General features: G+C 38.6%; 1 protein-coding gene across 3 annotated transcripts; it reads right to left on the bottom strand.

Annotated features, from left to right (window-relative positions):
- Window positions 1–267: 267 nt before the first annotated feature.
- Window positions 268–27,808, bottom strand: NUCB2 (nucleobindin 2). 3 transcript variants are annotated; one of them, XM_058838321.1, is made up of 13 exons: window positions 27,631–27,808; window positions 16,610–16,753; window positions 15,899–16,006; window positions 15,031–15,157; window positions 12,496–12,599; window positions 10,643–10,828; window positions 9,909–9,999; window positions 8,277–8,335; window positions 7,050–7,142; window positions 5,966–6,055; window positions 5,247–5,417; window positions 4,865–4,946; window positions 268–3,086 (listed from the first exon to the last, which is right to left on the bottom strand). In XM_058838321.1, the coding sequence occupies exons 2-13, from the start codon at window positions 16,751–16,753 to the stop codon at window positions 2,974–2,976; spliced, it is 1,368 nt and encodes a 455-aa protein (XP_058694304.1). In that variant the 5' UTR covers window positions 27,631–27,808; the 3' UTR covers window positions 268–2,973. The 3 variants fall into 3 exon arrangements, with proteins under 3 accessions (XP_058694304.1, XP_058694294.1, XP_058694312.1); XM_058838311.1 differs by lacking the exon at window positions 27,631–27,808 and adding an exon at window positions 27,272–27,291; XM_058838329.1 differs by lacking the exon at window positions 27,631–27,808 and adding an exon at window positions 26,514–26,661.

Genomic DNA, 27,808 nt, shown 5'->3' with positions numbered 1-27,808 from the left:
GGAAGAAATGATTTACTGTGAGGATGGTGAGGCACTGGCATAGGTTGCCCAGAGAAGCTGTGCATGCCCCATCCCTGGCAGTGTTCAAGGCCAGTTGGATGGGGCTGGCTCTGAACAACCTGGTCTTTGGAAAGGTGTCCCTGTCCATAGCAGGGGACTTGGAATGAGGTGATCTTTATGGTAACTTCCAACCCAGACCACTCTATGTTTCCACGAATACAAACCCACTTCCTGTCCACTCACTAAAAATAAAACACCAAACCTCTGTCACTGTGCTGAGTTTCAGTTTAATCCAGTTAAAAACTAATCTATACAAAGTACAGAGTGGGGCTTCTTTTTTCTTTTTTCTTTTTTACATATATTGCACCAGAGATACGAATTTGTACAACATGAACCAAATTTTACCCCTTCATCCTTCTACCGAAATCCCAGCCAAGCACAAAACTGAATCTCTGCATCTTTGTGGTGGAACTGGTGTCTGCATAAAGTTAGATACAGTTTTGTTGTAATCACCTCCTAAATGAAAAGCAGAATACAGGCATAAGCATTTGTGCCCCTAATATTCCAGTCCCTTATTTCTCTGTGGTTCTAGCATTCTACTTTCCGAGTTACAACAATTCTTTCCAAAACTCTGGCTGTTTCCAAGTAAATGGGATGAGTGGGACAATCGTCAGCAGTCGAGTCACGACCTTACAATCAATATAAGAGGTTGCACTGAAAATGAAGCTTGAACATCACATTACATAGCCATCATGACATTTAACAGCATTTGTCAGGAGGCAGAAGTAGCCTGAAGGAATGATTTGTATGGTAGAAATGCCTTCACACCAAAGATTTCAGTCCTTGATTCTCTACAAATCTGTGGCTGTATCACTTGTCCTCTGTAAACTTCCATGTGGGATGGGGAAAACACAGTAAGCTTTCCCCTTGCCTTTACTATGACATTTGAATAATTCCCCCTCTTAGTTTCCCTCCTCACCCTGTTACCCATTATTAGGCTACAACCCCAAAGCTAGGGCTGTGCTGAGAAAGTTCATGTAGCTGTAACTCCGTCTGGGCCTCTTTGCAAACAGATGAGGCTGCTGAGGGATATTTTAGTCTCCAGACAAAGACAAAATCAAATTGTTGTTAGAATTGCATAGAAATGACAAACAGTGGAGACATCAGTTTTGAAAACTAAAAATGTCATCTACTTGCATAAAGAACAAAAAGAAAAGGTAAAACAAGTGAAATTAAGTGGTATAAATGAAGAAAATGCAACATGACAACTTAACGGGATAAAATAGATAAGGAAACCCTTCTGTTCTGTTCTGGCACTGAGTCCTGCTGCATTGTGTGGAGAACATGAATATGCCCAGGTCTGATGCAAGAAGCCTTGAGCATGAAAGGAATGTGCCTGGCTTCCATCAATCAAAGTTCTTCAGAGTGAGAAATTCCCCATATGTCAATACAAAATGTTAGCAATTGCCTTCTGGGTTTTTTTGAGTTAGCCTAAAATATTCAATTCTTATTCTGAAATGAATATCTTTCTGTAACAGAAGCGTGCTTCTGTTTCCTTGCTCGAGCCCCAAAATATCACTTTTAATGCCACTGTCAGCAGTTAGCCACAGAACAGGAAGGAAATGTAAAGGATGCTAGCAGAGGTGTGTGTATCCGTTCAAAGCCAGCATCATACAATCAGAACAATCTGTGTTTAAAAAACAAAACAAAGGAAAAAACAACCACAAAAACCCTTGCAAACAAAGAAATCCACACATTGTACAAGTTACGCTTAAGACAGTTTCAGTTTGAAATGAATGAGAAGCAGGGACACTGGCACAACTTTTTAGCATTATAATAAAACTGACATGAAAATCAACTTACTCTTGTAAAATCTTGGCTTGCAATACTAGGGACCTATCCTGGTTCAACACCAAAATAATACAAACAAGTAGCACCCCTGGCTTAGGACAATTCATAACCTTAGACCAATTGCTGAAAGACTCATAAGAGTCAACAATGAGACCTTTAACAAATCCCAGATTTACATCTGAGAAGAGCTCTCTGAAGCACATGGTGCACTTTGAAAAATCTGGTTTTATTGTAGGAGGTAGGATAATCTGCACAGAAAAAGACACTGAGTCTTGCTCTGTTTTGCACAATATTTCCATCAACAAAAAAAGCTTACTTAGTAACATGCAAAATTTTGAGATCAGCTGGCATCTGATGAAAGAAATGGGAACAAAATACTGTCCCCCAAGGGCCAGTTGAGCTTTCAACTGCTACATAGAATTAATCTCAACAATGAGGACGGTTCAGATCAATACACAACAAGTGTAGTATTCCTTTTGAAGGCTTTCAGTGAAATTCTTAGGTTTCTGTAAACATGAAAAATATTCACTGTTCCATATAATTCTTTGCTGTGTTTAAATTTTAGAAAGTGCAATTTTTCTGTGATTAAGAAATTTAATTTTTATTTGGTCTCAAAGAAGAAAGGGTTTGGTAGTGCTGGTAATAGGCCTTTATCTATGGTCTTTGTTTCCCCATCTTTTGCTTTCAGCATTTCTGGAAAGAGTTTCTACATCAAACTAGACCTAATTGAACATCCAGGCCTGTTCCCTGTTTCCTCTCTGAGAAGATTCTGATTCATGCCTAAACACAGAATGGCAGATATCTCCTCCCTCTTTGTCAGAGAAGAGTTCAACAGCTCAGTCCCCTGGCCATAAACCATTAATACTAAGGTTTTTCTTTCATTTCCTCCTCTATTACAGCCTCTACATGATCCCCTTGTGTTTTTCACTGATGCATTTGAGAGAAAATTAATTTAACTTATAAATCAGATCTGACCGATACTTCATCTCTAACATTCCTGATGATTTTACAGTCTGAGGGAGAAAGTTCATGTTTCACTCTGATTTCCTGTCCCACCCCACCCCCTCTCACCCCTTCCCCACCCCAAATAATAAAGATGCTATAAAGTTGAGGCACAAGTGGTTAAGGGTGAACTTGATCAGTTCTGACAGCTGGTTCTTGGACATGTCCTGGTGGTAAAGGCTGATCACCTCCCACTGGGTGTTGTGGTGCATCTCCAGCTTTGTGTTCACCAGCTGGAAAACAAGAAGAAAAACATTTATAACTTCTCAATAAACTGGCCATAAATGTTAAAAATCTCTAAATGAAAGCCTCTAGCACAGGGACACTCAAACAAAACCTTCTATTTTCTGGTTTATAAATGGAATCAAGAGTTTTTTGTGTTCCTAACAATGAAATTGGATTGAGACCCAATAGACTGCCCTATTTGTCAGTGTTACCTCTTAGATTACAAGTTGCTTTCTGCAAACAAGATTTACAGGTAATGATTGCAAGTAAAGATTACTTTTCTGCTTTCTGTGAAATATTCTCACGTAACACATTGTTCTTTCTGAAATAAATCATGTTTTCATGAGACCTTTCATCCCATATTAGGAAGCTTGAAAAAGAAATAATTAACAACTCGAGTATGTTACTCCTCACTGCATCAGTACTTGCAATGTTCTCCCTTTGCCTACATTTGAGTAATACTCATTTTCATAGTTTAATGAAGATTTCAGAACATGCAGCTCCATTTCTGGACTTTTTTTTTTCCTTAAATTACTCTTAGTAGCTCCAGTGGCCTTCAGATTTAAAGTAGAGTCTACTTGGACGTCCTTGATTCAGTAAATGAGTAGTGACCTGTTCTGGCTAATTTAATGAATTCTCATGATACCTAATTAAATGACTTACATGTTTTACATGTTTTTACATAAAATAATATATGTGTTAAGAACAGTATCTACTACAACACTGCCAGTATCAAAAGATGTATCATCTCCAATTACACACAATGGTTTTACTGAAGGTGAGGGGAATTCAGGCTCTTGGAATGAAGGATCATAAAACAAAATTACCCACAGTGGTAGTGTCAAAGCAAATAAAGGGCAGAATTAAATTGGTTCTGAAATCTTGTCACTTCCCTTCATAGAACTGAGTGGGCAGAATTTCAGGGTACCCAGCACGGTAAGCTGTAATCACTGAACATGCTCCTGAGGTTTGAAATCCCTCTGTTGGCCCTTTAGGAGTAGTTAAGAGCTCCTAGTATTCAAAAGGCTGCCTGGATAGATCTGAAGCTTATATTTGAGATCAATGTCAAGAAGTTCTTGAGCTTCGCTGATCATGTCAGCACATGAACATAGAAGCCAATAAAGCCAGCAGAGCTTCAATCTTTCTAAAGAGCAAGAAAAGACTAATTTAGGATGCAGGGGGCAGCATAGCCCCTTTAAATCACAAAAAAAACCTGGGCAATCTACTATGGATAAGAAGTGGTAACCTGACTGTGTTGCTGCCACCAGTGATGAAATACAGGTATTTATTATGGCACTGCTTTCTCCTGGGGGTGTTGAAGCAATTGGTCATTCATAGCGCCCAAGGCTAACTTCTTGTGTCATGCTGCATCCAGTTGCAGGTAAATTGGCCACTGAGGATTTTAAATGCTTTCATTTGTTTTGCAGCCTGAGACTGCAGTGCAGCCATAGATCATGGGACCTTGCCTTTTGTATGCCCCTGTTCTTCCCTGGATGCTCTAGATCTCAGTATTTTAGACTACTACAACACAATCCTCCTTCTCTGCCCACTGGATACTTTGTGTTAGGACTCCGGCTTCTTACTGTGGACTTAAAAGCAGTGAGATTTCAGGAGTACTTAGAAGAGTTACATACTTTGCTCTGAAAGACAGCTTAGTGAACCTCTCTCCAGAGGTCATTAAATCTGCATTAAGTTAATAGTTTTAACAGAAAATATGGAGGTAATGACTTTCACATTGCAGATCTTATTTTAAAAAGTCTGTACATCTACACAGAAAGACACATACGGGGTTGGATTTTCAGTTCTCCACCTGGTCCTGCAGGAGGATTTCCTTGCTGTAGTTTCTTTTGTTCCATCTGTTTTACAACCTGGTGAAAAATAAAATACAACAGTTGAAAAACTTGAATTTGTCAGCTCTCTCCAATGTGACATAAATGAATACATCTAAACCAAATTTTGCAGTTATGTAAGGTCTTAGTGGGTATAGTGCTGAGCTGCTTTAATTCAGAACACCAGACTATGTTTTACTGTGGTACCATTAGTTTAGAAATCAGCTGGGACTCATATGAGAAATCGAGGTAAATCTCCAGAGCTGAGAATTATGAAGAGCCATTACACATATAAGGAGAGAAGATGAAAACAAATACATGTTGTCCTCACTCATGTACCTGCTGAAGCTCTTGTTTCTGAGCCTGAAGCTGATCATGCTGCCTCTGTAGCTCTTCCTTCTGTTTCTGAAGTTCTTCTGCCTTCTTTCTAAGTTCATCTTCCTGCTGGGAAATGTGATTTTCAAATTCTTTCAGCTCATCCTCAGTGAAGAGCTGCTGTTGATCTAGTGTCTGCAAGAAAATACATGCAAGTATGAATAGTTAGCCAGGAAAACATGGGTATTTTTTATTATTTTTTTACTAAAATTTTTTCACGGTTCACTAAAAAACCCTCAAAACAAAACAGTGAGACGTGACACCGTGTACATTCAATGAAAACAGCAAAACAGTCATTTCTCAGCTATTTTCTCAACAAAGCTCTACTAGGGATTTAGATGTAGCATAAAAATATCCTCTTTCTTCCAGCTGAGCTCTTATCTTCCCTTTGAAGTGAACATAATGTCCATTCATAAGCAAAATGTGCATTTCTGTTTGAAAAGCATGTGTGAAAAGCTCTTCCAATCCCCGGGGTGGCGCCAGACCTTTCCCATTTGTGGAGTTCACATCTGCATTACATTTAGGCTGCCACAGCTGAATGCTGCCTTCAGCTGAGGGGCTTAACGACACACATACCAAAGCAGAGCTGAAAAAAACCAAAGGTCACAGACATGCCGTTTGGTTTCCTGCTGCAAATGCTGGTAATGGTGCTGTATGTTGTACTTGGAACACATTTTCATTACCTCCCAGCTATCTGGCTCCAAAAATTCCTTTTTCTCTGTAGCTCGAAGAAACTCTTCCAAAGTCACTAGGCGGTCCTTGTTGATGTCAACCTATTTGAAGAAAAAAAATTAAGCTCAATCTAAAGGATAGGCTTTGGAGGAGCTAAGTTTTAATTTAATCAATCAAATAATAACAATTTTCAATTTTTTAAATGTCCCATTTTCAAGGGACTGCCCACAACGTTTTCTGAAAACTTCTCTCACAAGCTTATGCAGCTTAACAAAAACGAAACTACAAAGTAAATCCTGACATTTTACTTCAAAATTCACTGGTTTTATTGGAAACACTTAAAAAAATGGAAAAATGTTTTGTAGCTCTCTGGTAACTACTCTGACTCACAGTTACAGTACACAGTTACAAAATTATCTCCGCTGTTGGAGGGGGAGGTTTTGAAAACAAAAATCCCACCCAGCTGAATTGTGTTGGAATCATTTAAGGGTAAGGGAGGAAATGTTTCCCTTTATGACTAATAGATGACCAGGCTTGCTCTATTCCTCAAGATTAAGGAATGCAATTGAATACAGAAATACTATGTGAGGAAAACACAGTGGTTCAAAACATCCCCTTTTCCATTCCTCTGTCTCCTGAGCTGAAAACCCATCAGACCCAGTGAAGGTTTTCACTGTCACACGTAATAGCTTGAGTTCTGATCCCCCTTTTGGAGGGACAAAGCTGAGCTATATGAAAGATTACATTTCTCTATTCCCTTTCCTCACAACTAAATCTTATCCATTTGCCAAGTGCCAAAGCACATTTAGAATCCTCCTTGTCTGACATACAACTCACAAGGAATTTCTGTTGAATCTCAGTATCTGCAAACAACAGAGGCTATAGAACAATTCCTTCTCTGGAACTCCTCAAATAAAAACTAGTCAGCAGCCATTACATCAGAATACAGAGATGGGGCTTGACAATTGTAACTTGGCATGAATCCCAGCACCAGCAGCACTCAGTGTGACAGGCCATCCCTTTCTGCTGCACTTAGACAATACTTCATGTTAGGAGAACTGTATTTTTTGAACACAGAAGAGAATCAGCCCCCACCTCATTCATTACATGTTCTCTCATTCTCAGCCTTTCTTCTTCCATTTCAACCATGTCATCCTCTTCATTCTTGGGATCGTAAACTTTTTCCAACTGAAATTTAAAATTAGTACATGTTAGTTTGAAGAAAAGGCTGCTCATTCAAATGGCAAAGCATATCTGGAAAAGTAGTGTGAGATGTTCTCTGTGTGTGCAATTTTCCTCTTTCAGCACAGTATTTAAGCAACAAGTGAGCCTTTCTTTCGTAAGAATGAAGTTTTCAGTTAATTCATGTGGTCTGTTACAATTCAGTGCTGTGGATGTTACAGTCAAGTTGACCTCAGTGTGCACAGTCTGATCCTACATTTGATTCAAAGCAGGCAGAGGTTCCAAGTGATTTCTCGAATGGGAAAGAGTGGCTTTTTCACCAGGGCATGCAGCTGACCCTGTAAGCATTCAGGGTATCACAAGACAAATTCAGTGCCAAATTTAATGGTTCTCTTCTTGCACAATGTCCTTAAGGAGAGTTCATGCATATGCTTCTACTTGGCTTTCTCAGGCATTGAGCTTCACTTGCCCAGCCACAGGTAATTTTAAGGCCCCAGGCTACTAGTTTTTACACTGCAAAACTATCAAACAGTGCGATATCTGTCAAAAAAGACTATGCTGTATCTTCATTGTAGTGAAGGAGATTATGGCAAATTATTGTAAGAGAGTTAAATTTTCAGACAACAAACCAAGTCTTAAAGAAACTAAGAGCCTGTCTACTTTATCAGTTGTACATGTACTTCAAACTAGCCAGACATAAAATACATGAAATTTCTGTAGCCACTTCCACAGTGCTGTCCCTGAGCAAAGTCTCACAAATGACTTTTCTCATCAGACTTGTTGATGAACACTGAATGAGCAGAGGTGCCCAGTTTCAGAACCTTTATCAGGCTGCGTCTAGGGAGAACAGCTCTCTACACTGCCATTTACACAGGTAATACTTATCCTGCAGATTAGTCATAGAATCTCCAGCAAGCCTGGGGCAGAGAAATACATGAGCACTAGATTTCTGGTGTCTGACTCCTATACTTCAAGTACTTTATTTTGCCTGCTAATAGGTTTTACACTTTTGTAGAAATATTAAGGATGCACAAAACTTGGCATTGTGTAGTCCAAAGCTCCCAAATACACTTGGGATAAACAGATATCCCTTTAACCATTTACTGAAAGAAGTTAAGCTTCTGAATATTTTTTTTTTACCTCTTTAGTAAAGAGAGCTTCTAATTCTTGCTCATCCAGGAAACCATCATTATTGACATCTACAAAAAGAAGTTTTAAAAATACAAGTTGAGTACATATAGAAAGTCATACACATAATAGTTCTCCAAGAGTTAAGTAAAGATCAGTGTACACATTTAATAAGGAGCTGGTTACATAGGTTGTTTCTTCTATTTAGGTTTTTTATCAGGCATTGGCTGGAGTGTATTGTCACTTTTGGTTAGTTGGACAAGTCTGAAGCAATCTTTCTACTTCTTAGATTAGCAAACTGAAATAGGTCACCACAGGATTGTGCAGACTGCAACTGCCAAAAAATATTGCTGAGAACAAGTTGTCCCCATTTAACCACTAAATTTGTAATTAGACTCAGAAGCAGCAAGATTCTGCAGAAAAACTTTAACTAAAAATATGATTCCCAAAAAATTAAAGAATTACATGAAAATCTATATAAACATGCAGCACTTGAGATAAGTGTAAGATGACTTCTCATGACAAATGCAGACAGGCGAATACTTGATAATTAATGATCCACCTTTTATCCTATATTGTGCTCTGAATACTGTTACACTACCTCTGAAATGGAAATAAAAATATCCACTTCAAATTATTACCCAGCATTTTTGTGTAATTGCTTCAAAGTTTTCTATATACTAACCTCAAAGGCAACAGGTGATTTCAGCTATTTCTGTTTTGGTAGGTTTTGCACAAACAAGCTACCAAAAAATTTCAGAAAGCTAACTTTCAAAATCTCTTTCTAGAAAGAAGAGATAAGATTTAGTAACTCCAACTAGATGATCATTAAGGTCCCTTTGGACCCAAACCACTCTATGATTCTGTAATATATGGTTATTATATAGGTTATAAACTGAGACAAAAGTTTAGACTCAAACTAGAACACTTTGCTTTATCTAAATCATCATCTTTCGGATCAGTCAAATTCCATCTACTGTTCAACCTTTTGCAACCCTAGCCAGGCAGGATCTACCATGGGGCATTTTTTGATGAAGCATTTAACAGTATCAGAAAATAAGATTACATGGTGACATCACCACATGTAAAGCAAGGTGTTCTTTGAGATACATCCTCATCTCTACTAGTTCTTCTACTTATTGTTTCTAGCTTCCCATTCCTCAGAAACCTAGAGGCAGGATTAGAGGGTTTCTGTTTTATCAAGGGAATACTGCAACTTCTGAAGAGGCTTGGCTTTTCTGTGACCACTCTAGGGGTATATAGTACTCATCTGCAGAGATGATGAGACAGCAGACTTTGTGCCTACACAAATCTCTGAGGATTTATTCCCAGCACATACTGTAAAAGCAAAGTTATAGATATGGACAGCCCTTTAAGTACCCATACTTCCCTAAGGAATCACTACTGGGTTTTGCCTGTATGATTTTAGGAGTAGTTGAGCAATAGTAGTTAAAATTCTAAACTCAATTTACAACATTGCACAAAATTTATAAACAGTAACAAATATTTTCTCCTCTGTACTATTCAGATTCATCCAAGTTGCTTGAGGTGTAAAACTTCATCCTAAGATATGACAAACTTGTCCTCAGCAGAATGCAACAAAGTCACTTCACTTGTTCATTAGATTAAAACTAAACCTCTTACCGTGCAATTTGAAAAATGTTTTGGGGTCAAATTCATTAGGATCTAGTCCATCTGCTTCTTCCCACACCTCTTTCAGTTGATCTTTGCTTCCCTATAGATTGGTTACAAAGAAAAACTATTCAAAAGACAATTTAGTGTCATTTCCCTGCATTACCTTTCCATTATGGTTTCTCTGAAAGGCTTGCTTTATTTGCTGATTAGTCATGTGGCAAATGGAATTAGTGGCATTTTCTTTCATTCCCTTTTGGTGAAGTCTAATATCTTCATTAGACAGAAAGGCCCAGGGAAAGAGGGAGTGTAAAGAAAATACATATTCTGTGAAAAGGAGCACTGTAATAATCAGTCATGGCCATACAGTCCTATCCAGAAACAACAGCTGAAGGGAGCTAAATTATTTTGCCTTTCCTAGAGCAAACGGTACTGTGATTCAATTCCTTGCAGGCCAGGCATACGATGCAGGCATCCCTACAGTTTTGAATGTTGTTCTGGCTTCTTCCTTATGAATTTTTCAGTGTCTTTGTAAGAATTCTGGCAGCAATAATACATCTGTACAGAAAGAATGGGAGTTTATACAGTGGGGTTTGTAATGCTCTCAGCAGTGTGCCCACTCTCTGCTCCCATGTCAGTAAGAGGAGGCAAATGATGAGAACAAACAAAATACACCCTTCTGTGTATTGGCTTTTTCTCTCTGGAAAGTTCACACTCAGTCACACAAGAACAGACTGTGGCCTTACAGGATGGTGAACTTTAGGGTGATCTCCATGTTTTTTCTTCATCTCTTCAAATTTGGATTCTTCTCTCTTCCTCTTTTCTTCATCCAGTGTTTTTAAATACTCTCTCCTCTCATGTTCTTTCATCATCTCGTATTTCTTAAACTCCTCATGGCGAGTCTTATCATAGTTTTCCAGGTCACTTGTAGCCTAAAAATACGGATATATGTAGACAGATGATTATGTAACATAATCTGACATTTAAAACACTGTATTGTTCAGATTGGTGGGCAATGCTGGCCGTTTTGCCATTCAGGGCAGACTGGCTGGGGGTTCCTTTCACAGGACAGTGATGCAGAAACATCTCTCCTCCCTTGGTTGTTTTGACAGAAGTTAATTCGTAATGGTTCATCTGTTAGACAATTTTTGCAATTACGTGGTGATGTAAGAAGGTTTCAAGGAGTCCAGTAATAAATGAACTCAAGTTAATCAAGCCCTATACTAACAGTACCATTAACTCCTTGATCATTTCAGAATAAGAACACTTGTAGCTTATCCTACAGTTTAATGACAAAAGTGCCTTCATTAATAATGGGACTTAGTTTGCAGCAGCTTAAATACAGATTAAATAAAAAAACCTCCAAACAATTTAATGGAGAGAAAGGGTATGAGAGGAGAATTTCTGACGAATTCTTGTATAGAGTTTAAAGTTGTGTCATTTTCATACAGGCCAAAGTATTAAAGGATGTTTTGGTAGTGCATTCCAAAGTAACACGTTTACACCTGATACTGTCCATTATTTACATTTTACTTTTCAGATTCATTATATGTTTTAAAAAGCAATTCCAAAGCTAAGACCCCCTTAAGTATCCATTACATCCTGTCAGTATCTTGGCTGAGAAATGAGAAGACAAAACAATAAAATACATAATGAAAAAGAACTGCCCGGTTAAGGATATGCTTCTCCAAGCCAACCAGAATTTTCCCAGAAGTGATATTCAGAAATGTTTAGAAAAATTACAATATCTCTTAAAAAAAAAATCTACAGAAAATGGAGAAAAAAAATCTTCCAAGAGTAAAAAAATTACACAGAAATTACCTTTCAATTTCTTTTGAAAGTATAAAAACTGTCAAATTCTCCCATCAATCTGCAGTGCTCTCTAAACCATATCTGAGACATTTTTCCATTTGGGAAGTGTATTTTTTTCTAGCAGCTGAAAAAAGCCATGCCCTGCTTAGGTTAACTGCATCCCCTGAATAAACAGGCACTGAAAAAAACCCACACACCTGTGACATATACTCAATCTGCTGAACAGACACTGAATGCCATGCCCGGTATAAGCAATTTTTAATATTGCTATCTCAAATCCCACTCCGCTGTGGTTTTGCAACTTGATATATACATATATATATATATATATATACATATATATATATATATATATATATTTAAAAGAGATCCCAAAATTCATATGGCTAGGTTAGAGATGATTATTTACATCAAATTGTGAGACTCCTACGTAATTTAGAAACAGAAATCAGAAAAAAAACACTTGGGAAAAATGTACCCTTATCTCACCTGTATTTAATTTTAAGGTTCTCAGAAAGGTGTGTTTTATTCCCCAAGTTGGTTATACTGGCATATGAATGTTAAGTCCTGTTAAGGTGACATCCCAAAATTTATGGACTCCTCCGCATCATGCACACTGCCAACAGTTTTCAGGTGTGCAAGGAGACAAATTGCTTTTCTCTGATGAAATGAAAACTGCATGGCATTTATAAAATGTGGTATATAGAAAAGGACTTCCCCTTACCAGAGGTAAAAAGCATAATAATTAAAACCCCAGCCCCCACAGTAGTTCATATCTGGCACTCACTGCTTTGATCAGCATATCCAAGTCTTTAGGTTCAAAGGTGTCAGGATTCTGATGGTTCAGGTGCTCAAACTGCTTAAGGAGAGCCTGATGGTCTATACCAGTGTCTGGAAGAAGGTACATGTGTAAAACATTAAAATAAGTTTGAAATCCAGCAAAACCAACAAGTTAAAGTCTTTCATATGGGAGCTTGTGCCTGAGGATCTCAGAGGATTGGGCAATTTCTTCATTGTTGGAGGAAAGTACAGTAATATTTCTAAAGCTGCTTTTCCTGGAGGAAGTTGACAAACTTGATGGTAATTTGCACTACATTCCTTCTGATGGGTCAGTGCTGCATTGCACACAATCATTTTACATGCACAAATTACAGCTTCTGTTTCAATAAGGGAAACTATGATCACTTTGAGCTTTACAAACTAAAAAATATATTTTATTCTCTTCTATATAAATGAGATAGATGAAATTGTGCTCTACCAAAGCTAACAACTTGCATATTTTTCCTGCACTGGGAGAACTCAAATTCTTCTACTGCCCTGAACATTTTGCAAATGACACACATATTCCCAAAGATTCATCTACAATATGGCATAAAATTGTATCAAATCAAATAAGCAGATATTCAAAATTCATTTGTGGAAAAAAATGAAGTGAAAGACAGTGGAGATACAGGTCTTGTGTCTAAAAGCTGGAAACATTTTCTCTTCCTTGTGACAGGAGTGATACCCACCAATATACGACACACAATGCAGTAATAACTAAACACATTTCTACCACAGCTTTTCTAGGTGTTACCATCATCTCTGAACACTAATGCTACATAGTAACATGCTCTTAAGAAGTGTATGCTTCTTAAGCTTCTTCTTAAGTACAACACTTGTGACAAGCTTTTACTAGATGGCTTAGCAAAGAATATTTTGTTTAAAAAAACAGAAAAACACATTTTTGAACATACTGTTCTTTTACAAACTATCTGCTTTACAATCAATACTGTGTTTGCATTAAGACAAAACAGCAAATGCTGGCCAGGGCAAACTTCAACCATCATTCCTCCCTGGTGAAATCATAATTTCTGTTTAAATACATGTGTCTTTGTCTGAGTTTGAAACATTTTTAGAAGTGTAATAATAGACTTAAGAAAAACCAACAAACAATAAAAAAACAGCCCCCAAACTCATTTTTCTCCATTGCTTACACTTAGGGAAAAAGATTCATTCTATCTGACACTGTTTACTTGGCACATTACTGTATGATCTGAGACCCAGCTCCTAATGTTCTTCTGGCCTGTACTTATCAGTCAAGTAGGATCTTGCTGAAAACATCTAAAAACATATCTGGATGAGGACTGAATATATGCTGAATATAATCTCAAATCTGGTTGTCTGGGGTTTTTTAAACCTGATCCAGCTGAGAGGATAGAAAAGAGGAGGGGTTTATGTGCATTTTTTTTTTTTTTCTTTTTGTAGATTGGACAGAAGACTAAGATACTAAGCGGTGTTATAGGGAAAAGATTACAAGAGCAAATAAAAGGAAGTCAAACCACTCTGTCTAGGATAGAATTCTCCCTGTGCATATTCCAAGATGTTGTCTAGGTGTGTAGATGAAGCTGTGTTTTATATGTAATCTAGCCATACTCGATATGAAGCATTCATGGCCAAAGCTGACGATAAGCTTTGCAAAATGTTTTAACATCTTAGCACTCATCTGAATATTCTGAACTGCAATAATCTGTTCCCAAAAGTAAGATCTCACATTTACACAGTACCATCTGAGGTACTGAGGAGAATTATTTTTCTAAAGCACACTCTGTTAGTATCTATTGATTTATGAAAGCAGAGAGGGGTAGAAGTGATCAATCCAGTGAACTTCAAAATTCCTAAAACAACTATGTACACACCCAGGTATCATTAGCTGCTGTCACCTAGCTGTGAATGTCACCATGATGTCGCTGGACTCCTTGTCTGCAACAGGAACAACATCCCCATAAGCATTTATTTGCATATACACACTTCTTCAGTCTATTTGCCACATCTAAATTAGCCTACAAGACAGATCCTTATTCTAGGAGTATTTTATTTGATGCATTATGTATTCAATTCCTTGGGATCCCCCTTGAAAACTTGCAAACATCTTTATAATAATAAAAAAACCTGACCAAAAAAAGTCTTTTTCTACCCCCTAAGGATATGATACTGTCATGGTTTTTTTCTTAAACACGGTCCTATTATATTACTGGTTCTCTGTGAGTCCTCTATGAACTGATGCATTACAAAAATAAGAGGTCGAAAATAAGAGGTAGAAGTATCTGAAAAATCCACTGACAGAAACAAATTCAGTTATTTAGAGAAAGCCAGAGATGGCTTGTCTCTTCTCTCCAGTTTCCTACAAAGACTTTAATGACTCCAGGCCAGCTCAGAAAGGACACTTATTCTCAGCTTACTCATTATTGGTGACAACAAACAATGTACAACTGCTGGACTTTGACATTTCTCTAACACAACTCCATCTGTTAACTCACCTAGATTAATTCTGTATTCTTACCTTGAACAGAATCCATTTTAGCTTTTATTAACATTCTTAATCTTGCTACCTCTTGCCTTTTTAGTTCATCCAGCCGTGTTCTCACATGGTGGCTTACTAAATCAAGCTCTCTGCTTAGCTTTCCACTCTGTCAAAAAACAAAAAAGTTACACATAAACACAGGAAGAAAGAATTTCTTTAGGATTCTTTAGGATTCCCATTAGACACAAGCTGCAAGACAGCAAACTAATGGCAGTCTCTGGCAATACTGTAGCCCATGTAAGAATCTCAACATTTTTTCAAGGAGCAGATTCAAAATTTTTATGCCTATGGTTATGGAAACAGAGCTAAATCCTAAAAGCTTTCAGAAAAAGAGAATTTCTAAGTATCCTGTTCCTTCAAAGAGCAAGACCATAACCTGTAGGGAACAATGCCTATTAACATTTGTGACAAATTTCTTGATCAAACATTCTCACTGAGTTCAAAAGAACTGTGAGAAGCACACAAAATGTCTCATCCTCTCAAGGAGAGCTGTTAGGCTTGAGGGGAGGTACAAGGCAGCAGCAGCCACCGATGTGTATTGCAAGAACCTGGAAATGGAGAGGAATCTCCAAGGGTGACACCAGATAGAGCACAGAAAGAAAAGATACAGCCACAAGCTGCCAACAGCAATATGAGGGATTAAAGGAAACACAAAAAGCAGGACCTACTCCGTAAGTCACTTTAGACTGTTTCCTGCTCTTCCCTTCCTAAATTTCTAGCTCCTGAAGGAGCAACACACAACAGCCACCACCTAGAGCCAGGAACTAAAGGAAGAAAGAATACAATATACATGGCTCATGATTATGGATTCAATTAACCTCAATTAAACCCTTTTTTTGAAACCTACCTTTATTTCTTCTATGTCAGCAGTCTGGAGTTTCTCCCTGAAATGCTTATCAGTTTCCAAGACATCTATTACTTGCCTGAGATATTCATCATAATAAAGTCCTGTATCCTTTAAAAAAAAAACAAAAAAGGGAAATTGAGGAAAGACTATACTGACAAACAATTAGTTAATTAGTTTTGTTTAAATACAGTTATTAAACTGGCATTCTAATCTTAGCAACACAGGCACTATGCTGTCTAAAATATCTTTGTGTTTTCAGATTTGCATCATTGCTCTATAGCAATTTATGATCCATTTGTTGCAGCAACTGACAAGGAAGAGAAGTGATTAGGAATCCTTGTAATACACAAGCATCTGTCATGTTAATATAGTGTCTGGCTCTTTTAAAACAGTGCAATTCATTTGTTACTGTTCTAGTTGAAACACTGACACTGAACTAGAATAGGTGAGTGGAATTTCCTAAGGTACCACCCAGCCACTTGAAGTAAGTCTCCACTGAAGAGTATGCTCTTCCTGCTGTAAGCTGGGAATTTCTTCCATGTGCCACCCCACCTTTAGCAGCCCATTGAAAAAAAATTAAGAGCAAATTTAAACAGAACCTCCCCAGAGCAGATAGCACACACACTAACAATTAGTTTCCTTCTAAAGGAGTTTGCCAGATTACTAACAATTAGGATAAACACTTCATCAGATCAGTTTCTTTATACTTACTGGATTTTCTACCTTCTCTCCTTCTACATGGCCTTCTGCTTTGACTTTTGTCTTATCTATGTCTATAGGTACAGCTTCCAAGGCCATTAGGAGACATGTCATCAGCAAAAGACACCGTTGGGGCAGGACAGATAACCCCTTCATCTGAAATGAGACGAGGTCATAAAAATTAACATACACCATGTTATCCTACTGTACTAAGGAAAATTTTTTTACATTCCTACATAGATACCTGTAATATGACACTTTCCTCACAATCTCCTGCTCTCAAGGAATACAAAAACTCAAAGAAGAAAATACAGCCTTAATTTTTAAAGGCCATTCTTAGGCAAACAGATTTCCTCAGAATGGCTTCCACTTGTGTGCCAAACCTAAGTTGTAAATGGTGAGAGGTTTGTAACATGCTGAGGTATTATCAAAAACAGATGGGAACACCTATTTAGGATGTTCAAGTCTCCCATAACTAATACTGACATTCCTACTTGGATCATGCCTTTGCTGAATTCATTGGCAAACTCCTAATGGTAATTAGGGAGACTGAGTCAGATCTTAGCATAGTAATGCCAGCGGATTTTATGTTTCAACACTGAAAAACTTTGCCTAATTTGCAGTCAAGATCCCATTCAAATTTTTTTTGCAGGAAGAATATTTTACAATCCATGTCATATCTGTATTTCAGGGAGATAGAGATTCCTGAAAAATGGTATTCACACTCTCTGAAATTGTTGCTGAGCCCAGGCCTTTATTAAGCCCGTTTTCCCCACCCTTTCTTTAGTGTTTTAGGTGGAGCTAACTCACACATAATTTGATGAGCACTGAGCATTTTGAGTTCTTGACCTATGTCTTCTTCCCCTCTATCAAACTTGGTTGAAAATAATTCATTCAGAAGCTGGTAAGATGGAATAATTAGATAGAATGAGTACAAGGAATCCAGCTAAAAGAAGTAATTATGGTAATTCAGCATCTGACAGCAAAGTCAGGCTCTTGAAACAATCTGGCCAGTTCAGACTGTGACACTCTCCGTAAGAATTTTGAGCAAACTCCAATATTACATTGGTAATATAAATCACCTCCTAGAAGGTGAAAGTTGCCAGTCAAAGACTGTCTAAAGTTAAATAATATATGTCAAAGAAAAAGACATCGCATGGAAGAAATGTGCAGTCAAATCAGAAGTATACCTGATACAAGAGGCATTTCTGTACAAGTGCTTTAGCAAATCATGCAAGGAATTCTGTCAAAAGTACTTATGTCCACCACAACCAAATCTCTTTTTAGGGGGAGGGGTGAGAGGGAGAAACTAATTATGGTGCCAGTGCTAGTTTTCCTGACTACATGATCTGGTACTTGACAGAGATGCATTGCTTTTGCTTGGGTTAAGCTGCCCTTTACTATGGCAATAAATGTTGATAGTGGTACATAGTTAATGTTAAGCATTGTTGACACCCCTTATTCCCCCTTCTTCAACTGTTAGGAAAATAAAAGCATTCATATACAAAAAAAAAAAAAAAAAAAAAAAAAAAAAAAAAAAAAAATTCAATATGTGTAGAGATATTTTTTCTTTTGTTTGGGATGAGGAAATAGCTGGAGATAAAAGTATATCCACCTATCCATCTACTGTTTTGTATGTCAAAAGCTCAAGAATTACAATTTTCTAAAACTGTGGCCTGGGGTGACTGTGATGTTAGATTGTACCCCCATTCATCTCTCTAGCCCAGAAATAAGTTTTGTATCCTTAAAACATCATCTGAGAGTAAAAGTGGGTGGAGAAGAAGCACGGAGTCTGTTACCAGAGACTGTATTTGCTCCCCCCACATCCTGGACGGGGTTTTGACTACAGCACAGACAGACAACAAGGCTTTCCAGCTAGCCGAAGCAGAGAGGTCTTCCTGGACTGTTTTCTCTCCCTTTTCCTTGAACGGATCGAACCTGCTCTGGACTGGGGACTCGGGGGAGCACCGGGAGCTTGCACCCGTGGACTACCGGGAGCCCAGCCTGGGCAGCGGCATTTTCCAGCGCCAGAGGGACTGATAACAGAGCAAACACCCACAGGAAAGAGACCCTCTGAAGTTTGTCATCTCTTCAGAGCAGCGAGAGGTTTTGTAATTTGAAATTGTTCATTCTTGTGCTGGGTAGTGCTTTGCCCGTTAAATAAACAGGTTTTTTCCAGTTCTCTCAGAGAAATCTCTTGCTGAAGTGGTTGGGGGGTGGGAGGAAGGGGCCATGTGAGTTTGCTTCCCGGGGGGGGGCCCCATTGGAGGTTTTCTCACAAATTTCCCCTAAACCAGGACAAACTGTTTTTTCTTAATCACATCTTCAGCAAAAGGAGCCTAAATGGATTATGCTCTGCAAATACCTGTTACTTGTATTTTTAAAAATAACTAATATCTGATCATTACCAGATGGGATAGCAGGAGTTATTGTTGCTGCCACACTGAACATTTGAAATTGAATGTCAGCACTTCTGTCAGATTCACAACTCTGACTAGCCTTGCCTAGGTTATGCCCGTAAAACAAGGAAACAAACACACGAAGAAACCAGACCCAGACTGATTTGCTGGAACTGGTAAGTTAATTTCTATACCTCTTGCTTGCAGGGACTTACAAAGCTGATGAGTGAAAGATTAGTTATTCACCACTGTTTTTACAAATGCCAAAGTTCCAGTATGTTGGGTGTTTTAAATTACAGAATATTGTTGTATAAATGCTGTGCCTAGGTTTGTAATTTCAACAGCATTTAATCACAAGAGATTATGATAATAACTAACAAATACTAGGTCTTTAAGTCTCCTAATCTTGATGTAGATGCCAAGATTCAGAGTAGTTCTCAGTACTACAGGTGAAACAAAAACCCACCTTATTGAAGTTCTTGCAGAGTATGAATGGGGCTGTCTAGTAATTTCTAAGGGAATGGACGTAAGCATGCTTGAAGTATAGAAAATGCATGTGAAAGAAAACTAATATACTCCAAAATACTTATCAAGTCTATAATAATTATATCTATGCACTCTCAGCATTTAGCAAAACTTTTTTAAAAAGGTTATGTATGTTTGAAGCATTCGTTTTTAAACAGTGTAGCCTTCTGATAATACTAAAAATCTGGATGAGTATTTTTCCAACCAAAATATTTTCATATATACAAAATTACAGCAATAAAAATAATTTAGTATTATTATACACTGCTCTAGTTATGCAAGGTGTGTAAACAGTGCTTTAGCAAATCATTATTGTGGCTATGAAATGAGCATGCTCATGCCAAAGAGGTGATGGCAAAGAAGCACAGAAACCCAGAAACTCAGGTGTTTCCCACAGGTCTGGTATTGACTCATTATTTGCCTACGGCAAGTGCTAATGCCAACACTTTCAACAATGACATCTGGTCTTTGATCCATTTTAAAGACATCTCTTCAAGTTTCTCATCTACAACTTCTAGTAACATGAACAATATTGGAGACAAGGATTGACAGTTTAAGTTGAAGGGGGGCACATTTAGATTTTTCAGACTTTTCCTTGCTCCTGAGGAACACTGATACATCAAATATCCATGCTGAGCTGAAACAACTGAGATATAAACTACCATGCTGGTTTGCCACCCCCATATGAGGGAGCACTAATCACCTCCAGATTTGGGATGGGCTACTGGAGCTATATTATCCTTAACTACATCTGCAGTAGTCAGCAGATTTGATCTATCAAAACACCTAATAAAGAAAAAAAAAAAAAAAGTGCTATTGGCTCTGCTGACATTCTGTGGAATTTGTGCTCATGGGCATTGGGGTTTTTTTTAACCTTTGTAATTACATGTTGTCATACATAATGGGAAAGACTGGATGATATCACAGTATGTTCTTCATATCTATTTGATGTAATAGGCTGCTCAGAAGACTTCATCAGGCAGTTTTACTTCAGGTTATTCAGTGTGTGTTTTTATTGTGGCTTTTTTGATAAAACAAGCTAATAAATTTCACACATACTGGGAAGAATTAAAAGCAGAGGAGCTGACTTTGCAGACAACTATGCCTAACACAACATTTCCCATGGTATTTTGAGGATCCCAACTGTGATGTAACAAGTAAACTGGAAATATATTTAGTAGAATAAAAAACAATTACCTAGTGAAGACAGAGTTACTGTATTTAGGTAACTACTAGTTCAAGACTACACTCACCAAAATTTCCTTAAGAAAAGTAGGGTGACTAAGACATGAGTCAACCTCCTTTAGAGTGTGCCAGTCACATCTGAGTCACAGAGCACCTTCTACTTTGACATGTATTAGAAGAGAGAAACCAGGTCCATTGCAAAATCTAACATTAATCACATACCAGAAAAATGCAGCACAACTCTCAAATTCAGCAAGTGTAGGGAAGAGTAAAGGCTGAATGAGAAGAAAAGCGGGGTTTCCCTTTTTGTTCTGCCAAGTGAGTTCATTCCGCTCTCAGCCCACTACCTGCTTTTATGAGTCCTGGACTTTTGAAAACCCATTCCTGGACGCCCATCCCTTCACAGGCATTTAGAGTGCATCCATGTGTCTGACCCAGGAATGTGGCTTTCTTCTGTGCTAGAGCCACCAAGTGAGCAGAGGGTACTGCAGAAGAGGAGCAGTGTCAGTTTGCTCACTGCCATCAGCAGTATGCGATGCACAGCATACATCCTCTTGCCCTGCTATGTGGCATATTATTATTCTTCCTACTTCTATATGCTTTAATAGAAATATAAACTGTTATGGATCTGCCCAGCTGACTACTTTCTTAAAGGCAGATGGAGAGAGCTAATGTTACAATTGTTATCTGGAAATTAAGTGATTTTAGTCAAAGACAAGTAGTCCATCTAGATGTAAAGGTAGCACAACTGTAATCTGCTGGTATCAGAAATCAATCTTATCTTTACAAAAGTGATAAACAAACATTCCCACTTGTAGTACATAAAGACAATTAATCATAAAAGTAGTGCTACAAATACAAATGACAGTGACAAATACTGTAGTTTATAAACAAAGCCAACATCCTGAGCTTTCAGGGAAAAGGAAAAATAACTTCTCCAAGTATTCCAAAAAACAGAGTGAGATCCAAAAGAATGAGACAGTCAGCAGAAAACAGAGACACCTATGTACTTGCATGAATGGAAAAATACAACTGGAAAAGCTGCAGACTGCCTGCCAGCAATCTTGATTATTTGTTCATCACAAATTCCTATCAAGGTCAGTTAAACAGGATTGAACATTTAAATTATGAAGAGCTACAAGCTTTGAGAGCTAACTACAAAATGCTACTTCTAAAGTTTGTTCCAGCAACAGTACCATAAGCTGCTAAACACCTATTTTATACAGCTGCCAAGTGTTATAATACAAGCCCAAAAATTACTTTTCATTAACGTAGCACCCATTGCCCAGAAAACAACATCATGCAGGTACTGACATCTCCATCACCTTCCCAGCAAAGCAAAAGTATTTTTAATGAAGTAACACCCAATGTCAGTCTCTAAAACTGAGGCAAAACAATGTAGTGATATCAGGATGAAGTGTCTGCACATGTAGAAGCTCAGTGAATGGTTATGATGTAAGACAGCACAACACTGTAAAAGTCACATTGCACATCTGCACTTGCCAAACCCATGTGTACCATGATGGGCAATGAAACCAAAAATCTGGATTCACATAATGCACAATAAACCTGCCTATTCACAAATTCCACATATGCTCTGATATGGAAGTAATTAAGTCTGTGTAGACACAGTGCAGATGTGCAGGATAACAGTAATGCTCTCTATAGTCATGACCATATTTTTTATGCTATACACTGGAGAATTGAACAAATGTCACAGGCAGTGCTGAATTAAAAAAAAGAAAAAAAAAAAAAGTGCCAGGAAATAGATAAAATACATCTACTGATTTTTAGTTTTCTAAGAATATTCCACTCTCAGTACTAGAATGAGATATAAAGTGTTCCCTCATCAGTCTGCTCCAGTCACCTAACATCTTCAATCTTTTTTCATCTCTCTGAAACAGCAATATACCTGTCCAAGTATCACAGTTTAAGCAGGAAATGTTTCATTCTATTCATTCATTTCTTTAAAATTTATTTTCAAATCTATAAGTTGATTCACTTACAGAATCCTAAAAAAACTTAATTAAATATTTGAAATTAGGCAGAAACAGATTATTCTTCTGCCATATTCTGTTTGGAAACACCAGTGTTGGTTCCCCCCAGTTTTTTCAGGAGCACTTGCTGCACAAACACCCTAAGCTATCATACCTTAAGCAAGATATGGAAGTCCGTGAATCAACAGTTAATGCATCCTTTTCACACTGTCCAATGAGTTAATCTGGCATAAGCACAGCAGATACGTGGCAGCAATTTTGAGAGGCAAGTGGAAAAACCTGTTTGCACTCTGTTAAGCTATAAAACTCTTAATTGTGGTGAGGGTGTCTCTTCACTTGCTCAACAGTCCCCTGCACTGGGTTTGCTCCTTGAAGACATGAGCAGGAAATGACATGCAAAGGGAAATGGTTACAAGCTGCAGTACTTTTCCCCCTGCAAGTTACCATTCAAAACATAGAAACACCTGCACCCTTCCCCTCCCAAATGAAAACTGATCATTTTAGAAGTTAATGTGCAAGCTATTAACTACTATAAGCCAGCTATCATTGCTATTTTATTATATATCTATATATATAAAGTTTCATTATCCTTCAAGTATTTTTCTCTTCTCTTCTGTCAATGCTGTTCACTAACCTCATGACTCAGATGTTGCTTTTTTTTCCTGGCCAATATCCAGCAGGTTTCACATTGGTCATGCTGTCCTAATCTTTTTTAAAGAGCACATCCCACTCAGGTCTCTGCACCAGGAGACCTTCCTTGTTTTTTCAAGAAACATTTTAATCTTGTGGGGAAATAGCTCTTTATTAAACAGTATTATTTAAGTACATAAAAGCAGGAGAATTTTTTTTCCCCTGTTTACTTGACTAAAATTCTTTGAGTTGTATTTGTTACATTTTCACTGCACTGGAACTGCTTAATTTTCTCTACAACTAAAAGCTGGCTGATGGAACAGCTGCTTTTTTCAGCTTCCCAGAAAACACAGCATGCCTTGACTGTGCCTAGTACAACATTTGCTGAAAGAACCGCCTTTTAAAAAATGCACTTCAGCTGATTTATTAAATGAGTCATCCACAAGTAACACAAACTATGAATGCTCAAGTGGGAAAGAACAATTTTATGTTCAAACCACATACAGTATAGGATAGTATCATAACACAGCACCACTACGTCCAGAAAAAAGGATGGCATAGAAGCAAATTGTATGGCTGATGCTACACGTGCTTTGCTCTGTCCTAAGTGAAGTCTGAAGACTTTTATTCTTCTTGTGGCAATGTTAATGGTTCATAATTTAAAAACCTGTATGCACACACACCTATACATATTTATAATATTACCTGACTCCAAGGAATTTCCCTATCCTTGCTTAAAAGAAAAAAAAAAAAAAAAAAAAAAAAAAAAAAAAAAAAAATCACTGTCTACAAAGCTACCTTACTAACCAAAGAATGTTGAAATACTAGGCTTGTTTTCCAAAGCAACTTGCTTGGTTTTATTAATTCTTTCCAACACAGTTGGCTCAGCAAAAGATTTATGAAGCCAATAGTCAAGCAAAAACTTGTACTGAATTCAGTGTATACTTGATAAAAATCTTAACAACTTCAAATAGAAATTAAATAAAAAAAAAATTACTGCTACAACTATAGCTTCCTGCATTCTAATTTCAGTTCCCACACAGAACACAATACAACGGTATACTTGGTGCCACATAAATTCATTTTTCATAAATGCAAACAGCAATTTTGTCAAGGCTGATGTATAAACCAACCTCAAATGTGCTACTACATACAAATAATGAATTAGCTCAAACTCTAACTCAAATCAAAAAGTATTTCAATTATTCCAACAATATGCATTTTGCTCCAGTGAACAAGTGATGCTAAACATTAACCATCCCAGGAATCCAAGGTACCTTTTTCCTCTTCCAAAAAAAAGTACAAAACAGTTATCCAGAATAAATCTAGATCTAATGACATGGAGCCAGATTTAAAAATATATAGGCACAATTATCTTATAAATATATATATATTTATAAGATAGCTGCCTAAGGAGATTTATGTTCACAATTTGCTAATTCCCATTGATTTCTACTTGCTTAGAAACAAAAACATGAACCAACATCCCATTCTAGTTTTATAAAGACTAGCAGGAGAAATGCAATCATGAAAAGGGTCTATACTTCTCTAGAACGACCTATGATGAAGAATACTATTTATAACTGAATGTGATTTAACTGGTTCTAATGAAATACAATTTCTTTTGTTCTTCCAATTGTCAAATCACACACATAGAGAAGCGCAAAAACTATTGAAAGTAACGTGACTTTTGACTCTGATTTCATTTGTTTTGGCATTAGCTCCTGGTCATGACCTTATCTACATAAAAGCACACCCCTAACCAAAAGGCTCATTTCTGCTACGTATCTGACAGGAACTTCAGAGAAATCTTTTCTGCTTACTGAGCAATCAATACTGAGAGCACAATGCCTCACTAGATCAAATAGCTCCACACATGAGTTCAAATCACAGGAAGCCCTGATAGCGGCTTCAAACTTAACCATAAACAATTTTATCTTTCTTATGTAAAGCACATTTGTTTAGCCAACACAGCTCTAAAACTATTGTGTCGATATTTCCACACCTCTGACATTTAAGTCAATGTATTTCACATTTTTTATTACCTCAGAGAACTACTGCTCTCCACTTCCATGACTACAATTTCAGTTAGGTATATATAATGGGGGGGGAGGGCAGTTTTTGACAGAAAATCTTTAGTTTGGCTTATATGAACATAAAGTTTACGTCAGCAGCACTCCCAGTACTGCACAGCCAAGGTATGAAAACTTTGCCTTAGTATTATTAAAAAATAATTATTGTTGTTGCCGCTCAGTTTTATTTGCCCAGTGGACTTTTCTGAATATAATTTCAAACACCAAACAACAGTATCTCAGGCAGTGTTACAGAAAACTTACATCAGATGCCTTTGCATCCAACTGCTAATATAAGTTTTAAGCAGACCCAACAGGCAGTAAAAATTCATAATTTCAATTTCCCCCTTTCCTTGTTTATGTTAAATGTCTTGTTTAGAAGTGAATGAGATTCACATTGCTTCACATTGCTCTACATCACCACAATATTTTTAAACTTATGTTGTTTTTAAAAATATATTTATCTTTCTTATTCCGAAACACAATACTTCTACCACCCTAGAGAATACAGAAGCAAGTAAAAGGGAAAATAGATGACAGTTAGGAGGTACTGTATGTAACCAGGTTAGTAATCTGTGGCCCATGGTGGAGATGGTGACTGACAAGATCATTGTGTAGTAAATGACAGCAAGAAATGTAACAGGATCTTAAGTGCTCATAGAAATGTGGGCTTCTTCCATAAACTTTCTGTGAGTTTTAAGCAGAGGTCCATAAAGGTTTCAACAAAGCTTGGTTTCAAAGTCTTCGAGTGGCTCCTATCCAGTCTTTACAGTAGGAATCCTGACAGTCATTTCAGAATTCAGAGTAAAGGTGCGCCAATATTGAGTCAGCTACAGGACTTTCCTTGACAGTAAGAGAACACTAAATGACAAAAACACCACAACAAAACAAATCTCCACATTGAACTTGATACCATGGGTGCACAGGCACTTCACTGTTGATACTGTGATGGTCTCATGTTGAAACTACTGGATGTTATCTTTCCATAGCAAATACTAGTCAGCCAAACAATTAAGGCTTTTTTCTCCTACAGGCTTACTAAACAGTGTTGCCAAATGCAAACTGTTTTAAGAGCCTTAGCCATGTTCATTTCAGCAAAAAACATTACCTCTCTACAGCCATATCTTGACCTTTTCCACTTTTGGAATTAACCCTGAGTGCAGCAGCCAGCCTGGCACTGGAGTACTCTCCAGAGCTCCTCCAGGGGTAATAGAGTAACAGCACAGTAAGATGTGGTCAGCTCTGGAGACCCCAGCACAGGAAGGACAGCAATCTGCTAGAGTCAGTCCAGAGGAGGCCACCAAGTTGATCAGACGATGGAGGACCTCTCCTACAAGGAAAGGCTGAGAGAGCTGGGATTGTTCAGGCTGGAAAAGAGAAAGCTTCAGTGACCTAATTGCAGCTTTACACTACCTGAAGGCAACCTCCAGGAAAGATGAAGAGAAACTATTTACAAGTGAACGTAGTGACAGGACAAGGGGGAATGCCTTCAAACTGAACCAGTACATTTAGACTGGATATTAGGAAAAAATTCTTTACTGTGAGGGTGGTGAGGCACTGGAACAGGCTGCCCAGAGAAGATGTGCATGCCCCATCCCTGGCAGTGTTCAAGGCCAGGCTGGATGGGGCTCTGAGCAACCTGGGATAGTGGAAAGTGTCCGGCTTACGGCACGGGGTTGGAATGAGATGATCTTTAAGGTCCCTTCCAACCCATATCGTTCTTTGACTCTATGGCAGTAAGGCTAAAGAGCTGTGCCCTTTCTAGTGAAACCCGTCGAGTCTCCTGCCCAGGTTTTCCCTGCAGTCGTGCAATTACGAGCCACTCAACATTTCTGCCGCTGCGGCTGCCGCCGCTGCCAGCCCTACCTTCATTCCTGCTGGCGCTCTACAGCTCCCCGTCACCTCCCGCACAGCCGCGGGCCGGCCGGGGAGACCGAGGGCCGAACGGAGGGGACACGGACACAGGGACACACACACCCCCCCACACCTGGAGCCACCTTCTCGGCGGGCGCCAGGGCTCTCCGGGAAAACTTCAGCTGCGCCCCGCTCCCGCCCCTCACGCCCGGCAGCCCCGAGCGCCGCGATTCCACCGCCACCCCCCGCGTCCGAGCCTGGCCGGCGGGAGCGCTCCGCGTCCACCCGCGACCCTGACAGCGGCTGCCCCGCCGCCAGGCCTCCGCCCCGCCCCGCGCCGCCGCCGGGAGCACCGGGACGGCCGGCGCTACCTTTGGGCCCCGCAGCGGCAGGAGAGGAACCGCCTCTTTTTCACGGTGAAGCGCGCGCTGATGGCGGGTGCGAAGCGGCGGCTCCGGCGGGCGCGCTGCGGGTCCGGCTGGGCTCGGCGCGGCTCGGTGCGACAGCCCCGCGGCGGCCCCGCGCCCGTTGCCATGGGCACAGAGCCCG

Source organism: Poecile atricapillus, chromosome 1 (genome assembly GCF_030490865.1).
Source record: "Poecile atricapillus isolate bPoeAtr1 chromosome 1, bPoeAtr1.hap1, whole genome shotgun sequence".
Taxonomy (NCBI): Eukaryota; Metazoa; Chordata; class Aves; order Passeriformes; family Paridae; genus Poecile; species Poecile atricapillus.
Note: the sequence above shows the minus strand (reverse complement) of the source record. Positions and strands in the feature narration are given on the sequence as shown.